Genomic DNA, 20,509 nt, shown 5'->3' with positions numbered 1-20,509 from the left:
AGGAGTTCTAGTCCAGAAACATCTGGATGTTGTTGACTGTTTCGGGTGTAGAATGCTATGAGAAAGTAGATTCTGCCCCTGTAAATACAGATATTTCTGTAATAATGTAACTGGGATAGGATTAACATAACACAACTCTCTTAGATGCAGGATGTGTCATATTGGAAACCTGGGACCTTGGCTCAAATATTTGTTTGACCATGAAGTTTAGTAACAGTGACCGTAGGCAGTCTTTCAGCCTAAGCTGCCTCAAAGGGTTTTTCTGAGGGGAACTGGGATAGCCCAGTTTTATCAACAGCCATTTTAAAAATAAAAGCATTTCTTATAGTAAGCACTGCTTCAAGTGGCGAAATGCTTGCAAACTGGATGGGAATGAGCTCCATTCCCCACCCAATCGCAGGCACTTGAATTTTGAGTACTAGCAACGTTCATGGGTTTTCTTTTCTTTTTTCCAAGATAGAGATGGGAGGAAAGCTGAGGAACAAGCTGTGAAGTCAATACATTCCACAGTGCCCTGTTTAGTCAGTGGACTCATGTCAGAGTTTTGGAAGCGGCTATCGTTCTTGGTGGGCAAAAGTAAAGTTGTCTAAGGGATCAAAGAGGAATATAAAAAAATTCCCAGCCTTTCCCCCATCCATTTCCTCTGCTTGGTGTTTATGGATACTACAATCACAGCAAAATCAGAGAAGGCAATGCTAAACTAAGTTTGTTAGAAGACTAGTTAAGCAAGGCAACTGACAGCAAGAGAGATGCTGGCAATTACTGTTTCAGACGAATCTTCCTGTGTGATTTTCAGCTACTCTGAATTCAAGGTTGCAATGGTTTTTGAGTCCGCAAACCAATTTAGTTAAAACAGTTCTATGTGATCTTTGCCCCATCGACTTGCCTCGCTTCAATTGCCTTCACATTTATAGACTCAGGCTTGCCTGAAGCTGCTTTAAGTTGAGTGAGGCCAATGGTCCATGTTAGTGAAGTGTTTACTCTGACAGGTACATAGGAACATATGAATCTGCCTTCTACTGAGACTGGCCAGTGGGCCACGGAGCTCACTATTGTCACACAGACAGCAGCACTCAAGGATTCCTGGCCAGAGTTTCTCCCAGCCCTAGATCATCCTAACAACCCACAGAACATTCTAGAGTCTCACCTCAAATCACAGAACTATGGTGCATTACAGAGGTAGCCAACGTGGTGCCCTTGGGATGTGGTTAGACTGAGCTCCATCCTAAGCAGTGACAACAAAATGAAGATGGAAAGCCAGAGAATGAGGACAAGAGATGAATAGCTAGGTAGACCAACAGATGGACAGGGAGCCGGGAAATAAGTTGCATTAAGGATCATAAATATATTTACCAGTGCAGAAGGGTCTCTTTTGTATTATCTCCAGTAAATGCCCATTTCTTGTAATCACACCCCATGAATAAGCCCATGTATATCTTAGTTCTTTGAATACACAAAGCATTTTTAAAAATATCCCAGTGTATTTGCTGCAGATCTGAGGAGCAAACATATCTCAATGCCTTTGGGATTGATTAACTCAAAGGAATTGGTACTCTTAGAGAATTGTTTACTTGCTATAAGAAGTTCCGTCCCCCTTGAGCATTATGTTCCTTGATTGGACCCAGAAGACTTCAAGATCAGCCCAGTCCAGCCTACTCTTGCAGTCAATAATAATAAATAAATAATAATAATAATAATAATAATAATAATAATAATAATAATATTTATATGCCAACCATCTGACTAGGTTGCCCCAGCCACTCTGGGCAGCTCCCCCCAAAATATTAAAAACACAATAAAACAGACTGTACAGGATACAGACTGTACTGTTACATTTCTCCATGTGCAATAGCACATTGGTTTCCTTTGAAAGGAGGCTTATTGCCATTTTGTAATATTTGCATTTATTTACAGATAGACAGGATGAGCATAGGTGGAGGCACAACTTCAGTACTCCAAAAGTCCATCACAGTTCTCTGCTCCTGCATCAGATCCATTTTGAAAATCATTGCCACTGGTATTACCCAATGAATGGCTTGAAAGCATCAGACTATTCCGCAACATTGTGGAAGATAAGCAGATGTGAATCTGATCGGCATCTGGCTGCTTTGAGGAGGCCATATCAGACAATCTGACTCCCATTTTGTGGGGAGAAAAATAGATATAAACCTTCCATGTGGGAGAATTGGCTGGATCCCTAGATCTAAAGTGTGGGGCTAAACACACACTCCAGCAGGAGAGAGCCTGCAGCAGAGTTTAAAAACACAGAATTGTGCAGCAAGTGAGTGAAGCATTAGAATAATAGTCTGTTGGGCCTTTTAAATATTCTTAACACAGAGAACTCCCTTGTTCAGCTCAAAAGTCTCTCCCTTTATCTGTGTATGTGTGCACAAGAGAGGGAAATGGTAATATTTCCCTTTCCAGTTCCCAAGAAAAAGGTTATTGGGAGGGTAGACTTTTCTCCTAGGAAGAGTTTACACCAGGCGCAGGCAAACTCGGCCCTCCAGATGTTTTGGGACTACACTTCCCATCATCCTGACCACTGGTCCTGTTAGCTAGGGATCATGGGAGTTGTAGGTCAAAAACATCTGGCGGGCCAAGTTTGCCTATGCCTGGTTTACACTTTTGTTTTTTCTGCTCACACGGCAAAAAGAGCTCAGAGGGAAAAGGAAAGACTGACACATTTGCAGAGACATGCAACATTTTTATTTAAGATATTGAAAACCAAATAAACATGACTGTGCACAACTGGTTCCACACATTTCAAAACATGTTTTGATTTCATGCCAGGATTTCAAAAGCTTGCTTCCCAGTTCCAGATCTTTAGGTTACACAGGCACCACATAAGCCAGGGATGCCATCTTCATTTCAACATCAGGAAATGGCATTGCATGCAAAGTTGGGTGGGACATGTCCTCCGGCTCACCCATAGCTCTATTCTGGACCTTCTGCTTGTGGAAGTTGCACAGCTCAGTTGGTTAGATCGTGGTGCTGATGACACCAAGGTTGCAGGCTTGATCCCCCTATGGGACCGCTGCCTATTCCTGCATTGTAGGGGGTTGGACTAGGTGATCCTCAGAGTCCCTTCCAACTCTACAATTCTGTGATTCTGAGGGAGCTGCTGAATTGAGACAATTGTGTTTCCATAACACTTACCTTTCTGCTGCATTTCTAGGCACAGATTTGGGCTTTCCAGTCCATGTCCAAGCATGTATTTATTTTTGCCCCACCATTTCCCCCATGAAAACCCGCTCTTTGACACTGAATTGGAGCAAGTGGCAATTCATGGAAAACCCGAATTGCTGTTTGTTCCAATTCAGCAGTAGGGACTGGGTTTTCCTGGGGAATGTGGAGGGACAAAAATGGAAAGTGCGTGGACATGGGCCAGGGAAGTGCAGACCTGTGGCATAATCTTTAATGGACTTTAGCCCATATCATCAGATATCGGAAAATGAAGGAATATATGGAAACCTAAGAAGAAATAAGCTAGTCTTTAAAGTGCCACAAGAGTCTTTGATGTTTTTGTTGCAACAAACTAAAACAGGTTCCCTTCTAGAATTTGTTTGCTCAGGTCCTTCATGCTGTGACTACATTTCTCCAGGGCAAACATTCAAAATTCCACAACAGCTGAATTCCCAAGCTCAAAAGTCAGCGCTCGACATCAGAAATGTTTGTGTTTCGTTATTTCACTATCCATAAACCTCACTTTCCTATTTTTCAAGACGTTAGGTGACAAATTATAGGTTTTTCTAGACACAAAAGTATTAGTCGAAAAGACACTTGCGGGGACCAGTACAAATGTGCACCTATACAAAAATATACATCAAAAGAAAGGGCCAGCATTTCTGATATTAAAGGGAGGGGGCTGGTAGGTATCAGAGGTCTCTCTTCCTCCCTGTCACTTTCCGGAAAGCTTGTTTCACATCCTTATTCCTTAAGCTATAGATCAGTGGATTCAACATGGGTGTGACGGTGCCATAGAATAAGGAAACGTATTTGTCTAGATCTGAGGATGTTTTGGTCTGAGGCTGTAAGTACATTGACATGGCTGTTCCATAGAATATGGTGACCACCATGAGATGTGAACTACAGGTTGAGAAGGCCTTGGCCCTGTTCTCTGTGGATTGCATTTTCAACACGGTGGTGATAATACGGGCATAGGTGACCAAGATGAAGCCAAAAGGAAGAAGCAGAGTAAGGATGCTGGTGGCAAACATTGACACCTGGTTTCCACTAGTATCTGAGCAGGCCAACTTGAGCATAGCCTGGACCTCACACGTGATGTGGTTGATAACATTATGCCCACATAGAGAGGCCTGTGAGGTGAGAGAAGGTACCAGGATCAGCAGGAAGGAGCTGCCCCATGAAATGGTTGCCATAGCAATGCAAACGTTATTGCTCATGATGATATTATAGCGCAGGGGGTTGCAAACAGCCACCCAGCGGTCATAGGACATCATCGCCAGCAGGAAGCATTCTGTCATCCCCAAGAAGAGGGAGATGTACATTTGGGCGTAACAGCCAGAATGGGAAATGGTGGTCTTGGCTGACAGGCAATGAGCCAACATCTGGGGGATGGTGCTGGTAGTATAGCAGATGTCAAGGAAAGACAGGTTGCCAAGGAAGAAGTACATGGGTGTGTGCAGGCAGGGGTCCACCACAGCAAGCAGCAGGAGGAGACCGTTGCCCACCACAGTGATGAGGTAGATGAGGAGAAAGAGGCCAAAGAGGGCGATCTTCGTCTGAGGGTTACTAGAGAGGCCCAGCAGGATGAATTCTGTTGTGGTAGTCTCATTCTCTCTTCTGCCCATGTTATCTCCCTCTAAGAGCTTAGCTGGAACTGAAACAGGAAAACAGATTGGAAGTAAATAGCCTCACCTGATCCAAGAGTGTTGCATTAATTTATATTGAGGCTTACATCTTGTATTATTGCTGAAGCCACAAGGCTGCTAAGCAATAATGAGGAAAATAAGAATCAGGAAAACCCCCACAATATTAGAAGGAAACTAAAAACTGCAAGGAGGGGGAGTTGAAGAAGTTAGGGAGTGGGAAGAGGGGAATGGGTCTTGGAAGCCATTAAATTTCAAACTTGAGAAGGGCAGAAGGGATGCAATGAGTAATTGTATAGGAGACACAAAAGTGAGAAGCAGCATCAAAAAACCCCCACCACCAACCAAGCAACAAAACAATCCAGATTTAGTCATGCTTATATACTACACCCAATACATACACACACAGAGTACATACAATTATTGTGTTTTTTAATGTAGCCCACTGTGGGTAGCTCTCAGTATCATCAGCCCATACATACATACCTCTGAAACTAGCACCAAAATCCATGGAACTTATATTAATCATAATGTGAGCAGAAGTCTGGAAAATGCAACTTAGTCAGACTGCACTTCTCCAGCGATTTACTTCTGTCTGATCAGATAGAGTTAGGATTGCCACTTGAATTCAGACAGAACTCAATATATTTACATCAAAGGTTAGGAAGTCCTCTAACACCCCACCACCATGAAAAACATAATTAACGTGTATAATTTTATTGTCACAAGGTGACACAATGGCCATTAGACAACTTTAAAAGGGAGTTAGAAAATAAGAGAACAAGAAGAATATTCATTGAAAGAAGACTGGAAACTGTTTACTAATTATATGGGTGAAAATTGTGTACATTTAAATATGCTGGTAGCATTAAGATAAACTCAACAGTGTAAACCAATTTTGATGGTGTAACAATGGATTACTGAATGGTATAGTTCATTTAAAATATGCAGGGATGTATGCTATGCAAAATGAACCACAGAAAGAGAAGAAGGGAAGTCAATGATTTAAGGTTGTCTAAATGAATATTTTGAAATGAAAAATCTAATAAAAACTATATATAAAAAAAATAAAATAGGGAATTACATTAGAAACACACACCCCGACTGTGGATCAAAGTATCCCGAACTATAAGCCAGGATAGATAAAAATGAAACATCAACATGCAGAGAAGGTATAACTCTGTATACCAGATGCTGAGGACAAATTACAAGGCAAGGGAAATGCCATCAGTTTCATGGCGGCATCAGGGAGCCGGTCTATGACGGGCGACCATTGTTTGAAACAAAGAGTATCGGACGAGATGGACCATTGGCCTGATCTATCAAGACATGTATTATATTATTACAGGAGACAAAGTTATAACTGGTTCTGTCCTAAATTCTCATTTAACATGCCTAGAAGGAAAAGGAAAGACAGCAACTCACCATAGTAATGCCTTAATCTTCCAGAGTTTTTGGCACCCGTTCACAAATTTTCCCTCACTTGTGAAAAATGAAAGACATGCAGAATACCTACAAATATTAGAGAATAAGATAATGTGTGCCATAGTTTGGGCATTTTAAATAAGACCACAACTATCCCATAGATCAATGAAATTTAAAAAATGCATTGGCTCCATCTAGGGTGGGGGGCGAGAGAAACTGCAGCCAGGAACAGGACATGTTTGCAGTAGTTTTCAGAACTGACAAAAAACTCCTGATTCATTGAAGGTTTAGATAACAACATTCTCTAACTTGGTCATTTTCCAGGACTGTCATCTCATCCACAGGGAGATAATCCACTCTGTACTGTAGTTCATTAGGGAGCACTTGCACATTACGAATTAAATAGTTTTTTCCCCCTCCTCAGTGACAAATGTACCCAAAGATCAGGAAAAAACTGTTTATGTATGCAACAACAGCTGCCCAGATGATTTATGCCAGGCGCAGGCAAACTCGGCCCTCCAATTCTTTTGGGACTACAATTCCCATCATGCCTGACCACTGGTCCTGCAAGCTACGGATCATGGGAGTTGTAGGTCAAAAACATCTGGTGGGCTGGGTTTGCCAATGCCTGGTTTACCCTTTGGTTCTTTCTGCTCACATGGCAAAAAGAGCTCAGAGGGAAAAGGAGAGACTGACACATTTGCAGAGACGTGCAACATTTTTATTTAAGATATTGAAAACCAAATAAACATGACTGTGCACAACTGGTTCCACACATTTCAAAACATGTTTTGATTTCATGCCAGGATTTCAAAAGCTTGCTTCCCAGTTCCAGATCTTTAGGTTACACAGGGTGGCACATAAGCCAGGGATGCCATCTTCATTTCAACATCAGAAAATGGCATTGCATGCAAAGTTGGGTGGGACATGAACTCCAGCTCACCCATAGCTCTATTCTGGACCTTCTGCTTGTGGAAGTTGCACAGCTCAGTTGGTTAGATCGTGGTGCTGATGACGCCAATGTTGCCGGTTTGATCCCCCTATGGGACCGCTGCCTATTCCTGCATTGTAGGGGGTTGGACTAGATAGTCCTCAGAGTCCCTTCCAACTCTACAATTCTGTGATTCTGAGGGAGCTGCTGAATTGAGACAATTGTGTTTCCATAACACTTGCCTTTGTGCTGCATTTCTAGGCACAGATTTGGGCTTTCCGGTCCATGTCCAAGCATTTATTTATTTTTGCCCCACCATTTTCCCCATGAAAACCCGCTCTTTGACACTGAATTGGAGCAAGTGGCAATTCATGGAAAACCCGAATTGCTGTTTGTTCCAATTCAGCAGTAGAGACTGTGTTTTCCTGGGAAATGTGGAGGGACAAAAAATGGAAAGTGCGTGGACATGGGCCAGGGAAGTGCAGACCTGTGGCATAATCTTTAATGGACTTTAGCCCATATCATCAGACATCTGAAAATGAAGGAATATATGGAAACCTAAGAAGAAATCAGCTAAAGTGCCACAGGAGTCTTTGATGTTTTTGTTCTGGCAGACTAAAACAGGTTCCCTTCTGGAATTTGTTTGCTCAGGTCCTTCATGCTGTTACTACATTTCTCCAGGGCAAACATTCAAAATTCCACAACAGCTGAATTCCCAAGCTCAAAAGTCAGCGCTCGACATCAGAAATATTTGTGTTTCGTTATTTCACTATCCATAAACCTTGCTTTCCTATTTTTCAAGATGTTAGGTGACAAATTATAGGTTTTTCTAGACACAAAAGTATTAGCTGAAAAGACATTTGCGGGGACCAGTACAAATGTGCACCTATACAAAAATATACATCAAAAGAAAAGGCCAGCATTTCTGATATTAAAGGGAGGGGGCTGGTAGGTATCAGAGGCCTCTCTTCCTCCCTGTCACTTTCCGGAAAGCTTGTTTCACATCCTTATTCCTTAAGCTATAGATCAGTGGATTCAACATGGGTGTGATGGTGCCATAGAATATGGCAATGTATTTGTCTAGATCTGAGGATGTTTTGGTTTGAGGCTGTAAGTACATTGACATGGCTGTTCCATAGAATATGGTGACCACCATGAGATGTGAACTACAGGTTGAGAAGGCCTTGGTCCTGTTCTCTGTGGATTGCATTTTCAACACGGTGGTGATAATACGGGCGTAGGTGACCAAGATGAAGCCAAAGGGAAGAAGCAGAGTAAGGATGCTGGTAGCAAACATTGACACCTGGTTTCCACTAGTATCTGAGCAGGCCAACTTGAGCATAGCCTGGACTTCACACAGAAAGTGGTTGATAACATTGTGCCCACATAGAGAGGCCTGTGAGGTGAGAGAAGGTACCAGGATCAGGAGGAAGGAGCTGCCCCATGAAATGGTTGCCATAGCAGTGCAAACCTTATTGCTCATGATGATATTATAGCGCAGGGGGTTGCAAACAGCCACCCAGCAGTCGTAGGACATCATTGCCAGCAGGAGGCATTCTGTCGTCCCCAAGAAGAGGGAGATGTACATTTGGGCGTAACAGCCAGAATGGGAAATGGTGGTCTTGGCTGACAGGCAATGAGCCAACATCTGGGGGATGGTGCTGGTAGTATAGCAGATGTCAAGGAAAGACAGGTTGCCAAGGAAGAAGTACATGGGAGTATGCAGGCGGGGGTCCACCACAGCAAGCAGGAGGAGGAGACCGTTGCCCACCACAGTGATGAGGTAGATGAGGAGAAAGAGGCCAAAGAGGGCGATCTTCGTCTGAGGGTTACTAGAGAGGCCCAGCAGGATGAATTCGGTCATGGTAGTCTCATTCTCTCTTCTGCCCATGTTATCTCCCTCTAAGCGCTTAGCTGGAACTGAAACAGGAAAACAGATTGGAAGTAAATAGCCTCACCTGACCCAATAGTTTTGCGTTAATTTATATTGAGGCTTACATCTTGTATTATTGCTGGAGCTTCAAGGCTGCTAAGCAATAATGAGGAAAATAAGAATCAGGAAAACCCCCACAATATTAGAAGCAAACTAAAAACTGCAAGGAGGGGGAGTTGAAGAAGTCAGGGAGTGGGGAGTGAGTCTTGGAAGCCATCAAATTTCATTAAAAGCCTGAGAAGGGCAGAAGGGATACAATGAGTAATTGCATAGGAGACACAACAGTGAGAGGCAGCATCAAAAAAAACCACCACCACCCACTCGAGAGCCAGTGTGGTGTAGTGGTTAAGAGTGGTAGATTCATAATCTGGGGACCCGGTTCACGTCTCCGCTCCTCCACATACAGCTGCTGGGTGACCTATGGCTACTCATACTTCTCTGAAGTCTCTCAGCCCCACTCACCTCACAGAGTGTTTGTTGTGGGGGAGGTAGGAAAAGGAGAATATTAGTAGCTTTGAGACTCCTTTGGGTAGTGATAAAGCGGGATATCAAATCCAAACTCCTCCTCCTCCTCCACTCAACAAAACAATCCAGATTTAGTCATGCTTATAGTACACCCAATACACACACACACACACACACACACAAACACACAGTACATACAATTATTGTGTTTTTTAATGTAGCCCACTGTGGGTAGCTCATTGTATCATCAGCCCATACATACATACCTCTGAAACTAGCACCAAAATCCATGGAACTTATATTAATCATAATGTGAGCAGAAGTCTGGAAAATGCAACTTAGTCAGACTGCACTTCTCCAGCGATTTTCTTCTGTCTGATCAGATAGAGTTAGGATTGCCACTTGAATTCAGACAGAACTCAATATATTTACATCAAAGGTTAGGAAGTCCTCTAACACCCCACCACCATGAAAAACATAATTAACGTGTATAATTTTATTGTCACAAGGTGACACAATGGCCATTAGACAACTTTAAAAGGGAGTTAGAAAATAAGAGAACAAGAAGAATATTCATTGAAAGAAGACTGGAAACTGTTTCCTGATTATATGTGTGAAAATTGTGTACATTTAAAAACGCTGGTAGCATTAAGATAACTTCAACAGTGTAAACAAGTTTTGATGGTGTAACAATGGATTACTGAATGGTTTAGTTCGTTTAAAATATGCAGGGATGTACAGTATGCAAAATGAACCACAGAAAGAGAAAAAGGGAAGTCATTGATTTAAGGTTGTTTAAACAAATATTTTGAAATGTAAATTAGAAAAATCTAATAAAAACTATACATAAAAAATAAAATATGTAAAATATGAAACAATATGTTGTGAGCTGGGAATACTGCCTTTATCAGTAAGAGCATGGCTGAGGACCTTGAAATATTGGATCTTCCTCCATTATAGAGCCCTATCCCCTAATTCTATACTTTACGATCTTTTAAGCGATAGTGCAATCTACAATCTACAATCTATCAGTGATTTGTAGGAGAAAACTGGATTCGATAGGGCTCACTCTAACTGATTTTGAAATCTCTGATCCCAAAGATTTATGGGAAATTATCAGGAAGACCCTCACAGAAAAAAGTGTTCTCGCCATGCTTGAGGTTGCAAAGCACAGCACCTGCTCTCCTATCCACCTAAATCTCCCTTTGTGTAGAGATTTCCAAAAGGGATACATGACAAATCTGAAGAAACATGAATCGTGTAGGCTGTTTATGTTGGCCAGATTGAACATGTTTCCCTCGGTGGTAGTGAGAGGAAGATACTTAGCTATCCCAGAATCAGAGCGTCTCTGTAAATGCAGAAAACAGGAACCCGATACTCTAGAGCATATATTCTTTTCCTGTGATTTTGGCAGCTATGCCAGAAGACAATTATTTGAGGCCCTAAAATTTAATAGGCAGTTTTTTACACAACCAACTGTTCAGGACCTGCTGGCGGACAGTGATGATCAAATTACTTTAATAGCGGCTGAATTTTTAAGTGCTGTCCATGAAGAAAGAATGGGCCATGATAAAGAGACTTAGTGGTTTTTAATGGTAGGTGATGTTGCTGTGTTGTATTATATTATTTATGTACATCGATTTATTTTTTGGAGTTAAGAATAGGACTGGGATAAATTGTGTTCGCTGAGCCCGTATTTTATAAAGTCTGTATATGATGTTTGTTTGTTAATGTGAGGTGTGATATGCCTAATAAAGGATTTTGAATTAAATAAAATAAAAGGGAATTACATTAGAAACACCACCAGTGGATCAAAGTATCCCCAACTATAAGCCAGGATAGATAAAAATGAAACATCAACATGCAGAGGAGGTATGACTCTGTATACCAGATGCTGAGGACAAATTACAAGGCAAGGGAAATGCCATCAGTTTCATGGCGGCATCAGGGAGCCGGTCTATGACGGGCGACCATTGTTTGAAACAAAGAGTATCGGACGAGATGGACCGTTGGCCTGATCGATCAAGACATGTATTATATTATTACAGGAGACAAAGTTATAACTGGTTCTGTCCTAAATTCTCATTTAACATCCTTAGAAGGAAAAGGAAAGACAGTAACTCACCATAAGGTACCCCTGCCCGTACGGGCCAGTCTTGCCAGACTCTAGGGTTGTGCGCTCATCTCACTCTATAGGCCGGGAGCCAGCGCTGTCCGAAGACACTTCCGGGTCACGTGGCCAGTGTGACAAAGCTGCATCTGGCGAGCCAGCACAGCACACGGAACGCCGTTTACCTTCCTGCTGGTAAGCGGTCCCTAATTATCTACTTGCACCCGGGGGTGCTTTCAAACTGCTAGGTTGGCACCAACCTAGTAACTCACCATAGTAATGCCTTAATCTTCCAGAGTTTTTGGCACCTGTTCACAAATTTTCCCTCACTTGTGAAAAATGAAAGACGTGCAAATTACCTACAAATATTAGAGAATAGGATACTGTGTGCCATAGTTTAGGCATTTTAAATAAGTCCACAACTATCCCATAGATCAATGAAATTTAAAAAATGCATTGGCTCCATCTAGGGTGAGGGAAGAAAGAAGCTGCAGCCAGGAACAGGACATGTTTGAGGTAGTTTTCACAACTGACGAAAAACTCCTGATTCATTGAAGGTTTAGATAACAATATTCTCTAACTTGGTCATTTTCCAGGATTGCCATCTCATCCACAGGGAGATAATCCACTCTGTACTGTAGTTCATTAGGGAGCACTTGCACATTACCAATTAAATAGGTTTTTCCCCCTCCTCAGTGACAAATGTACCCAAAGATCAGGAAAAAATTGTTTATGTATGCAACAACAGCTGCCCAGATGATTTATGCCAAGCACAGGCAAACTCGGCCCTCCAGATGTTTTGGGACTACAGTTCCCATCATGCCTGACCACTGGTCCTGCTAGTTAGGGATCATGGAAGTTGTAGATCAAAAACATCTGGAGAGCTGAGTTTGCCTATGCCTGGTTTACACTTTGGTTATTTCTGCTCACATGGGAAAAAGAGCTCAGAAGGAAAAGGAGAGACTGAGACATTTGCAGAGATGTGCAACATTTTTATTTAAGATATTGAAAATGATATAAACTTGACTGTGCACAACTGGTTCCACACATTTGAAAGCATGTTTTGATTTCATGCCAGGATTTCAAAAGCTTGCTTCCCAGTTCCAGATCTTTAGGTTACACAGGCACCACATAAGCCAGGGATGCCATCTTCATTTCAACATCAGGAAATGGCATTGCATGCAAAGTTGGGTGGGACATGAACTCCAGCTCACCCATAGCTCTATTCTGGACCTTCTGCTTGTGGAAGTTGCACAGCTCAGTTGGTTAGATCATGGTGCTGATGACGCCAAAGTTGCAGGCTTGATCCCCCTATGGGACCGCTGCCTATTCCTGCATTGTAGGGGGTTGGACTAGGTGATCCTCAGAGTCCCTTCCAACTCTACAATTCTGTGATTCTGAGGGAGCTGCTGAATTGAGACAATTGTGTTTCCATAACACTTGCCTTTGTGCTGCATTTCTAGGCACAGATTTGGGCTTTCCGGTCCATGTCCAAGCATTTATTTATTTTTGCCCCACCATTTTCCCCATGAAAACCCGCTCTTTGACACTGAATTGGAGCAAGTGGCAATTCATGGAAAAATTGAATTGCTGTTTGTTCCAATTCAACAGTAGAGACTGGGATTTCCTGGGGAATGTGGAGGGACAAAAAATGGAAAGTGTGTGGACATGGGCCAGGGAAGTGCAGACCTGTGGCATAATCTTTAATGGACTTTAGCCCATATCATCAGACATCTGAAAATGAAGGAATATATGGAAACCTAAGAAGAAATCAGCTAGTCTTTAAAGCGCTACAGGAGTCTTTGATGCTTTTGTTGTAGCAGACTAAAACAGGTTCCCTTCTGGAATTTGTTTGCTCAGGTTCTTCATGCTGTTACTACATTTCTCCAGGGCAAACATTCAAAATTCCACAATAGCTGAATTCCCAAGCTCAAAAGTCAGTGCTCAACATCAAAAATGTTTGTGTTTCATTATTTCACTATCCATAAACCTCGCTCCCGTATTTTTCAAGACTTTAGGTGACAAATTATAGGTTTTTCTGGACACAAAAGTATAGTTGAAAAGACACTTGCAGGGTCCAGTACCAATGTGTGCCTATACAAAAGTATACAGTGGTACCTCGGGTTACATACGCTTCAGGTTACTTACGCTTCAGGTTACAGACTCCGCTAACCCAGAAATAGTACCTCAGGTTAAGAACTTTGCTTCAGGATGAGAACAGAAATTGTGCTCCAGCGCCACGGCAGCGGCGGGAGGCCCCATTAGCTAAAGTGGTGCTTCAGGTTAAGCACAGTTTCAGGTTAAGAACGGACCTCCGGAACGAATTAAGTACTTAACCCAAGGTACCACTGTACATCAAAAGAAAAGGCCAGCATTTCTGATATTAAAGGGAGAGGGCTGGTAGGTATCAGAGGTCTCTCTTCCTCCCTGTCACTTTCCGGAAAGCTTGTTTCACATCCTTGTTCCTTAAGCTATAGATCAGTGGATTCAACATGGGTGTGATGGTGACATAGAATATGGCAACGTATTTGTCTAGATCTGAGGATGTCTTGGTTTGAGGCTGTAAGTACATTGACATGGCTGTTCCATAGAATATGGTGACCACCATGAGATGTGAACTACAGGTTGAGAAGGCCTTGGTCCTGTTCTCTGTGGATTGCATTTTCAACACGGTGGTGATAATACGGGCGTAGGTGACCAAGATGAACCCAAAAGGAATAAGCAGAGTAAGGATGCTGCTGGCAAACATGATCAACTGGTTTCCACTAGTATCTGAGCAGGCCAACTTGAGCATAACCTGGACCTCACACAGAAAGTGGTTGATAACATTATGCCCACATAGAGAGGCCTGTGAGGTGAGAGAAGGTACCAGGATCAGCAGGAAGGAGCTGCCCCATGAAATGGTTGCCATAGCAGTGCAAACCTTATTGCTCATGATGATATTATAGCGCAGGGGGTTGCAAACAGCCACCCAGCGGTCGTAGGACATCATTGCCAGCAGGAGACATTCTGTCATCCCCAAGAAGAGGGAGATGTACATTTGGGCGTAACAGCCAGAATGGGAAATGGTGGTCTTGGCTGACAGGCAATGAGCCAACATCTGGGGGATGGTGCTGGTAGTATAGCAGATGTCAAGGAAAGACAGGTTGCCAAGGAAGAAGTACATGGGAGTGTGCAGGCGGGGATCCACCACAGCAAGCAGCAGGAGGAGACCGTTGCCCACCAAAGTGATGAGGTAGATGAGGAGAAAGAGGCCAAAGAGGGCGATCTTCGTCTGAGGGTTACTAGAGAGGCCCAGCAGGATGAATTCTGTCGTGGTAGTCTCATTCTCTCTTCTGCCCATGTTATTTCCCTCTAAGAGCTTAGCTTGAACTGAAACAGGAAAACAGATTGGAAGTAAATAGCCTCACCTGATCCAAGAGTGTTGCATTAATTTATATTGAGGCTTACATCTTGTATTATTGCTGAAGCCTCAAGGCTGCTAAGCAATAATGAGGAAAATAAGAATCAGGAAAACCCCCACAATATTAGAAGGAAACTAAAAACTGCAAGGAGGGGGAGTTGAAGAAGTCAGGAAGTGGGGAATGAGTCTTGGAAGCCATCAAATTTCATTAAAAGCTTGAGAAGGGCAGAAGGGATGTGATGAGTAATTGTGTAGGAGACACAAAAGTGAGAGGCAGCATCAAAAAAGCCCACCACCACCCGCTCAACAAAACAATCCAGAATTAGTCATGCTTATAGTAGACCCATTTTATACACAACCACACCCACCCACACATCCCATACAATTACTGTTGTTTTTTTTAATGTAGTCCGCTGAGGGCAGCTCACAGTATCATCAGCCCATGCATACATACCTCTGAAACTAGCACTGAAATCCATGTAACTTATAATAATATGAGAAGAAGTCATAATTATGTGAGCAGAAGTCATAATGTGAGCAGAAGTCTGGAAAATGCAACTTAGTCAGACTGGACTTCTCTAGCGATTTACTTCTGTCTGATCAGATAGAATTAGGATTACACCTTGAATTCAGATTGAACTCAATATATTTACAACAAAGGAAAGGAAGTCCTCTAACACCCCACCACCATGAAAAACATAAGTAACGTGTATAATTTTATTGTCACAAGACGACACAATGACCATTAGACAACTTTAAAGGGAGTTAGAAAATAAGAGAACAAGAAGAATATTCATTGAAAGAAGACTGGAAACTGTTTACTAATTATATGGTTGAAAATTGTGTACATTTAAATATGCTGGTAGCATTAAGATAAATTCAACAGTGTAAACCAATTTTGATGGTGTAACAATGGATTACTGAATGGTATAGTTCATTTAAAATATGCAGAGATGTATGCTATGCAAAATGAACCACAGAAAGAGAAGAAGGGAAGACATTGATTTAAGGTTGTTTAAATAAATATTTTGAAATGTAAATTAGAAAAATCTAATAAAAACTATACATAAAAAAATAAAATAAAAGGGAATTACATTAGAAACACCCCCCAGTGGATCAAAGTATCCCAAACTATAAGCCAGGATAGATAAAAATGAAACATCAACATGCAGAGGAGGTATGACTCTGTATACCAGATGCTGAGGACAAATTACAAGGCAAGGGAAATGCCATCAGTTTCATGGCGGCATCAGGGAGCCGGTCCATGACGGGTGACCATTGTTTGAAACAAAGAGTATCGGACGAGATGGACCATTGGCCTGATCTATCAAGACATGTATTATATTATTACTAGAGACAAAGTTATAACTGGTTCTGTCCTAAATTCTCATTTAACATGCCTAGAAGGAAAAGGAAAGACAGTAACTCACCATAGTAATGCCTTAATCTTCCAGAGTTTTTGGCACCCGCTCACAAATTTTCCCTCACTTGTGAAAAATGAAAGACATGCAAATTACCTACAAATATTAGAGAATAAGATAGTGTGTGCCATAGTTTGGGCATTTTAAATAAGTCCACAACTATCCCATAAATCAATGAAATTAAAAAGATGCATTGTCTCCATCTAGGGTGGGGGGAGAGAGAAACTGCAGCCAGGAACAGGGCATGTTTGCAGTAGTTTTCACAACTCACGAAAAACCCCTGATTCATTGAAGGTTTAGATAACAACATTCTCTAACTTGGTCACTTTCCAGAATTGTCATCTTATCCACAGGGAGATAATCCACTCTGTACTGTAGTTCATTAGGGAGCACTTGCACATTAGCAATTAAATAGTTTTTTCTTTCTCCTCAGTGACAAATGTACCCAAAGATCAGGAAAAAACTGTTTATGTATGCTACAACAGCTGCCCAGATGATTTATGCCAAGCACAGGCAAACTCGGCCCTCCAGATGTTTTGGGACTACAGTTCCCATCATGCCTGACCACTGGTCCTGCTAGTTAGGGATCATGGAAGTTGTAGGTCAAAAACATCTGGCGGGCCAAGTTTGCCTATGCCTGGTTTACACTTTGGTTCTTTCTGCTCACATGGCAAAAAGAGCTCAGAGGGAAAAGGAGAGACTGACACATTTGCAGAGACATGCAACATTTTTATTTAAGATATTGAAAACCAAATAAACATGACTGTGCACAACTCGTTCCACACATTTCAAAACATGTTTTGATTTCATGCCAGGATTTCAAAAGCTTGCTTCCCAGTTCCAGATCTTTAGGTTACACAGGGCAGCACATAAGCCAGGGATGCCATCTTCATTTCAACATCAGGAAATGGCATTGCATGCAAAGTTGGGTGGGACATGAACTCCAGCTCACCCATAGCTCTATTCTGGACCTTCTGCTTGTGGAAGTTGCACAGCTCAGTTGGTTAGATCGTGGTGCTGATGATGCCAAAGTTGCCGGTTTGATCCCCCTATGGAACCGCTGCCTATTCCTGCATTGTAGGGGGTTGGACTAGGTGATCCTCAGAGTCCCTTCCAACTCTACAATTCTGTGATTCTGAGGGAGCTGCTGAATTGAGACAATTGTGTTTCCATAACACTTGCCTTTGTGCTACATTTCTAGGCACAGATTTGGGCTTTCCAGTCCATGTCCAAGCATTTACCGTATTTTTCGCTCTATAAGACGCACCAGACCATAAGACGCACCTAGTTTTTGGAGGAGGAAAACAAGAAAAAAATATATTCTGAATCTCAGAAGCCAGAACAACAAGAGGTATCGCTGCACAGTGAAAGCAGCAATAACTCTTGCTGTTATAGCTTCTGGGATAGCCTGCGCAGCCTGCATTCGCTCCATAAGACAAACACACATTTCCCCGTAATTTTTTGGAGGGAAAAAGTGAGTCTTATAGAGCAAAAAATACGGTATTTATTTTTGCCCCACCATTTTCCCCATGAAAACCCGCTCTTTGACACTGAATTGGAGCAAGTGGCAATTTGTGGAAAACCCTAATTGCTGTTTATTCCAATTCAGCAGTAGAGACTGGGTTTTCCTGGGGAATGTGGAGGGACAAAAAATGGAAAGTGCATGGACATGGGCCAGGGAAGTGCAGACCTGTGGCATAATCTTTAATGGACTTTAGCCTATATCATCAGACATCTGAAAATGAAGGAATATATGGAAACCTGAGAAGAAATAAGCTAGTCTTTAAAGTGCCACAAGAGTCTTTGATGCTTTTGTTGTGGCAGACTAAAACAGGTTCCCTTCTAGAATTTGTTTGCTCAGGTTCTTCATGCTGTGACTACATTTCTCCAGGGCAAACATTCATAATTCCACAACAGCTGAATTCCCAAGCTCAAAAGTCAGTGCTCGACATCAGAAATGTTTGTGTTTCGTTATTTCACTATCCATAAACCTCGCTCCCGTATTTTTCAAGACTTTAGGTGACAAATTATAGGTTTTTCTAGACACAAAAGTATTAGTTGAAAAGACACTAGCGGGGTCCAGTACAAATGTGCACCTATACAAAAATATACATCAAAAGAAAAGGCCAGCATTTCTGATATTAAAGGGAGGGGTTGGTAGGTATCAGAGGCCTCTCTTCCTCCCTGTCACTTTCCGGAAAGCTTGTTTCACATCCTTATTCCTTAAGCTATAGATCAGTGGATTCAACATGGGTGTGATGGTGCCATAGAATATGGCAATGTATTTGTCTAGATCTGAGGATGTTTTGGTCTGAGGCTGTAAGTACATTGACATGGCTGTTCCATAGAATATGGTGACCACCATGAGATGTGAACTACAGGTTGAGAAGGCCTTGGCCCTGTTCTCTGTGGATTGCATTTTCAACACGGTGGTGATAATACGGGCGTAGGTGACCAAGATGAAGCCGAAGGGAAGAAGCAGAGTAAGGATACTGGTGGCAAACATTGTCACCTGGTTTCCACTAGTGTCTGAGCACGCCAACTTGAGCATAGCCTGGACCTCACACGAAAAGTGGTTAATAACATTATGCCCACATAGAGAGGCCTGTGAGGTGAGAGAAGGTACCAGGATCAGCAGGAAGGAGCTGCCCCATGAAATGGTTGCCATAGCAATGCAAACGTTATTGCTCATGATGATATTATAGCGCAGGGGGTTGCAAACAGCCACCCAGCGGTCGTAGGACATCATCGCCAGCAGGAGGCATTCTGTCATCCCCAAGAAGAGGGAGATGTACATTTGGGCGTAACAGCCAGAATGGGAAATGGTGGTCTTGGCTGACAGGCAATGAGCCAACATCTGGGGGATGCTGCTGGTAGTATAGCAGATGTCAAGGAAAGACAGGTTGCCAAGGAAGAAGTACATGGGAGTGTGCAGGCGGGGATCCACCACAGCAAGCAGCAGGAGGAGACCGTTGCCCACCACAGTGATGAGGTAGATGAGGAGAAAGAGGCCAAAGAGGGCGATCTTCGTCTGAGGGTTACTAGAGAGGCCCAGCAGGATGAATTCGGTCATGGTAGTCTCATTCTCTCTTCTGCCCATGTTATCTCCCTCTTAGGGCTTAGCTGGAACTGAAACAGGAAAACAGATTGGAAGTAAATAGCCTCACCTGATCCAAGAGTGTTGCATTAATTTATATTGAGGCTTACATCTTGTATTATTGCTGAAGCCTCAAGGCTGCTAAGCAATAATGAGGAAAATAATCAGGAAAAACCCCACAATATTAGAAGGAAACTAAAAACTGCAAGGAGGGGGAGTTGAAGAAGTCAGGGAGTAGGGAATGAGTCTTGGAAGCCATCAAATTTCATTAAGATCTTGAGAAGGCAGAAGGGATGCAATGAGTAATTGTGTAGGAGACATAAAATGAGAGGCAGCATCAAAAAACCCCACCACCTCCCACTCAACAAAACAACCAGATTTAGTCATGCTTATAGTAGACCCATTATACACACACACACACACACACACACACACACACACACATATATATATATATATATATATATATATATATATATATACAAACACACACACACACACACACACACACACACACAGTACATACAATTATTGTGTTTTTTTATGTAGCCCACTGTGGGTAGCTCTCAGTATCATCAGCCCATACATACATACCTCTGAAACTAGCACTGAAATCCATGGAACTTATATTAATCATAATGTGAGCAGAAGTCTGGAAAATGCAACTTAGTCAGACTGCACTTCTCCAGCGATTTACTTCTGTCTGATCAGATAGAATTAGGATTGCAACTTGAATTCAGACTGAACTCAATATATTTACAACAAAGGAAAGGAAGTCCTCTAACATCCCACCACCACGAAAAACATAATTAACGTGTATAATTTTATTGTCACAAGGTGACACAATGGCCATTAGACAACTTTAAAAGGGAGTTAGAAAATAAGAGAACAAGAA

The 20,509-nt window shown here is 42.2% G+C and overlaps 4 protein-coding genes across 4 annotated transcripts; all 4 read right to left on the bottom strand.

Moving 5' to 3' along the window:
• Window positions 1-3,875: 3,875 nt before the first annotated feature.
• On the bottom strand, window positions 3,876-4,820 carry LOC128399448 (olfactory receptor 13H1-like). The gene has a single exon (XM_053360924.1). It carries the CDS (start codon window positions 4,809-4,811, stop codon window positions 3,876-3,878), a length of 936 nt encoding a protein of 311 aa, XP_053216899.1. The 5' UTR covers window positions 4,812-4,820.
• A 3,285-nt stretch (window positions 4,821-8,105) lies between these two features.
• Window positions 8,106-9,100, bottom strand: LOC128399440 (olfactory receptor 13H1-like). Its single transcript, XM_053360912.1, has one exon. It carries the CDS (start codon window positions 9,074-9,076, stop codon window positions 8,141-8,143), a length of 936 nt encoding a protein of 311 aa, XP_053216887.1. The 5' UTR covers window positions 9,077-9,100; the 3' UTR covers window positions 8,106-8,140.
• Window positions 9,101-14,068: 4,968 nt separating this feature from the next.
• Window positions 14,069-15,045, bottom strand: LOC128399447 (olfactory receptor 13H1-like). Its single transcript, XM_053360923.1, has one exon. It carries the CDS (start codon window positions 15,034-15,036, stop codon window positions 14,101-14,103), a length of 936 nt encoding a protein of 311 aa, XP_053216898.1. The 5' UTR covers window positions 15,037-15,045; the 3' UTR covers window positions 14,069-14,100.
• A 3,636-nt stretch (window positions 15,046-18,681) lies between these two features.
• Window positions 18,682-19,633, bottom strand: LOC128399439 (olfactory receptor 13H1-like). The gene has a single exon (XM_053360911.1). The coding sequence runs from the start codon at window positions 19,615-19,617 to the stop codon at window positions 18,682-18,684; it is 936 nt and encodes a 311-aa protein (XP_053216886.1). The 5' UTR covers window positions 19,618-19,633.
• Between the last annotated feature and the right edge of the window lie 876 nt (window positions 19,634-20,509).

Source organism: Podarcis raffonei, chromosome 13 (genome assembly GCF_027172205.1).
Source record: "Podarcis raffonei isolate rPodRaf1 chromosome 13, rPodRaf1.pri, whole genome shotgun sequence".
Classification (NCBI taxonomy): Eukaryota; Metazoa; Chordata; class Lepidosauria; order Squamata; family Lacertidae; genus Podarcis; species Podarcis raffonei.
The sequence above is the reverse complement of the archived record's forward strand: the minus strand, read 5'-3'. Positions and strand labels throughout refer to the sequence as shown.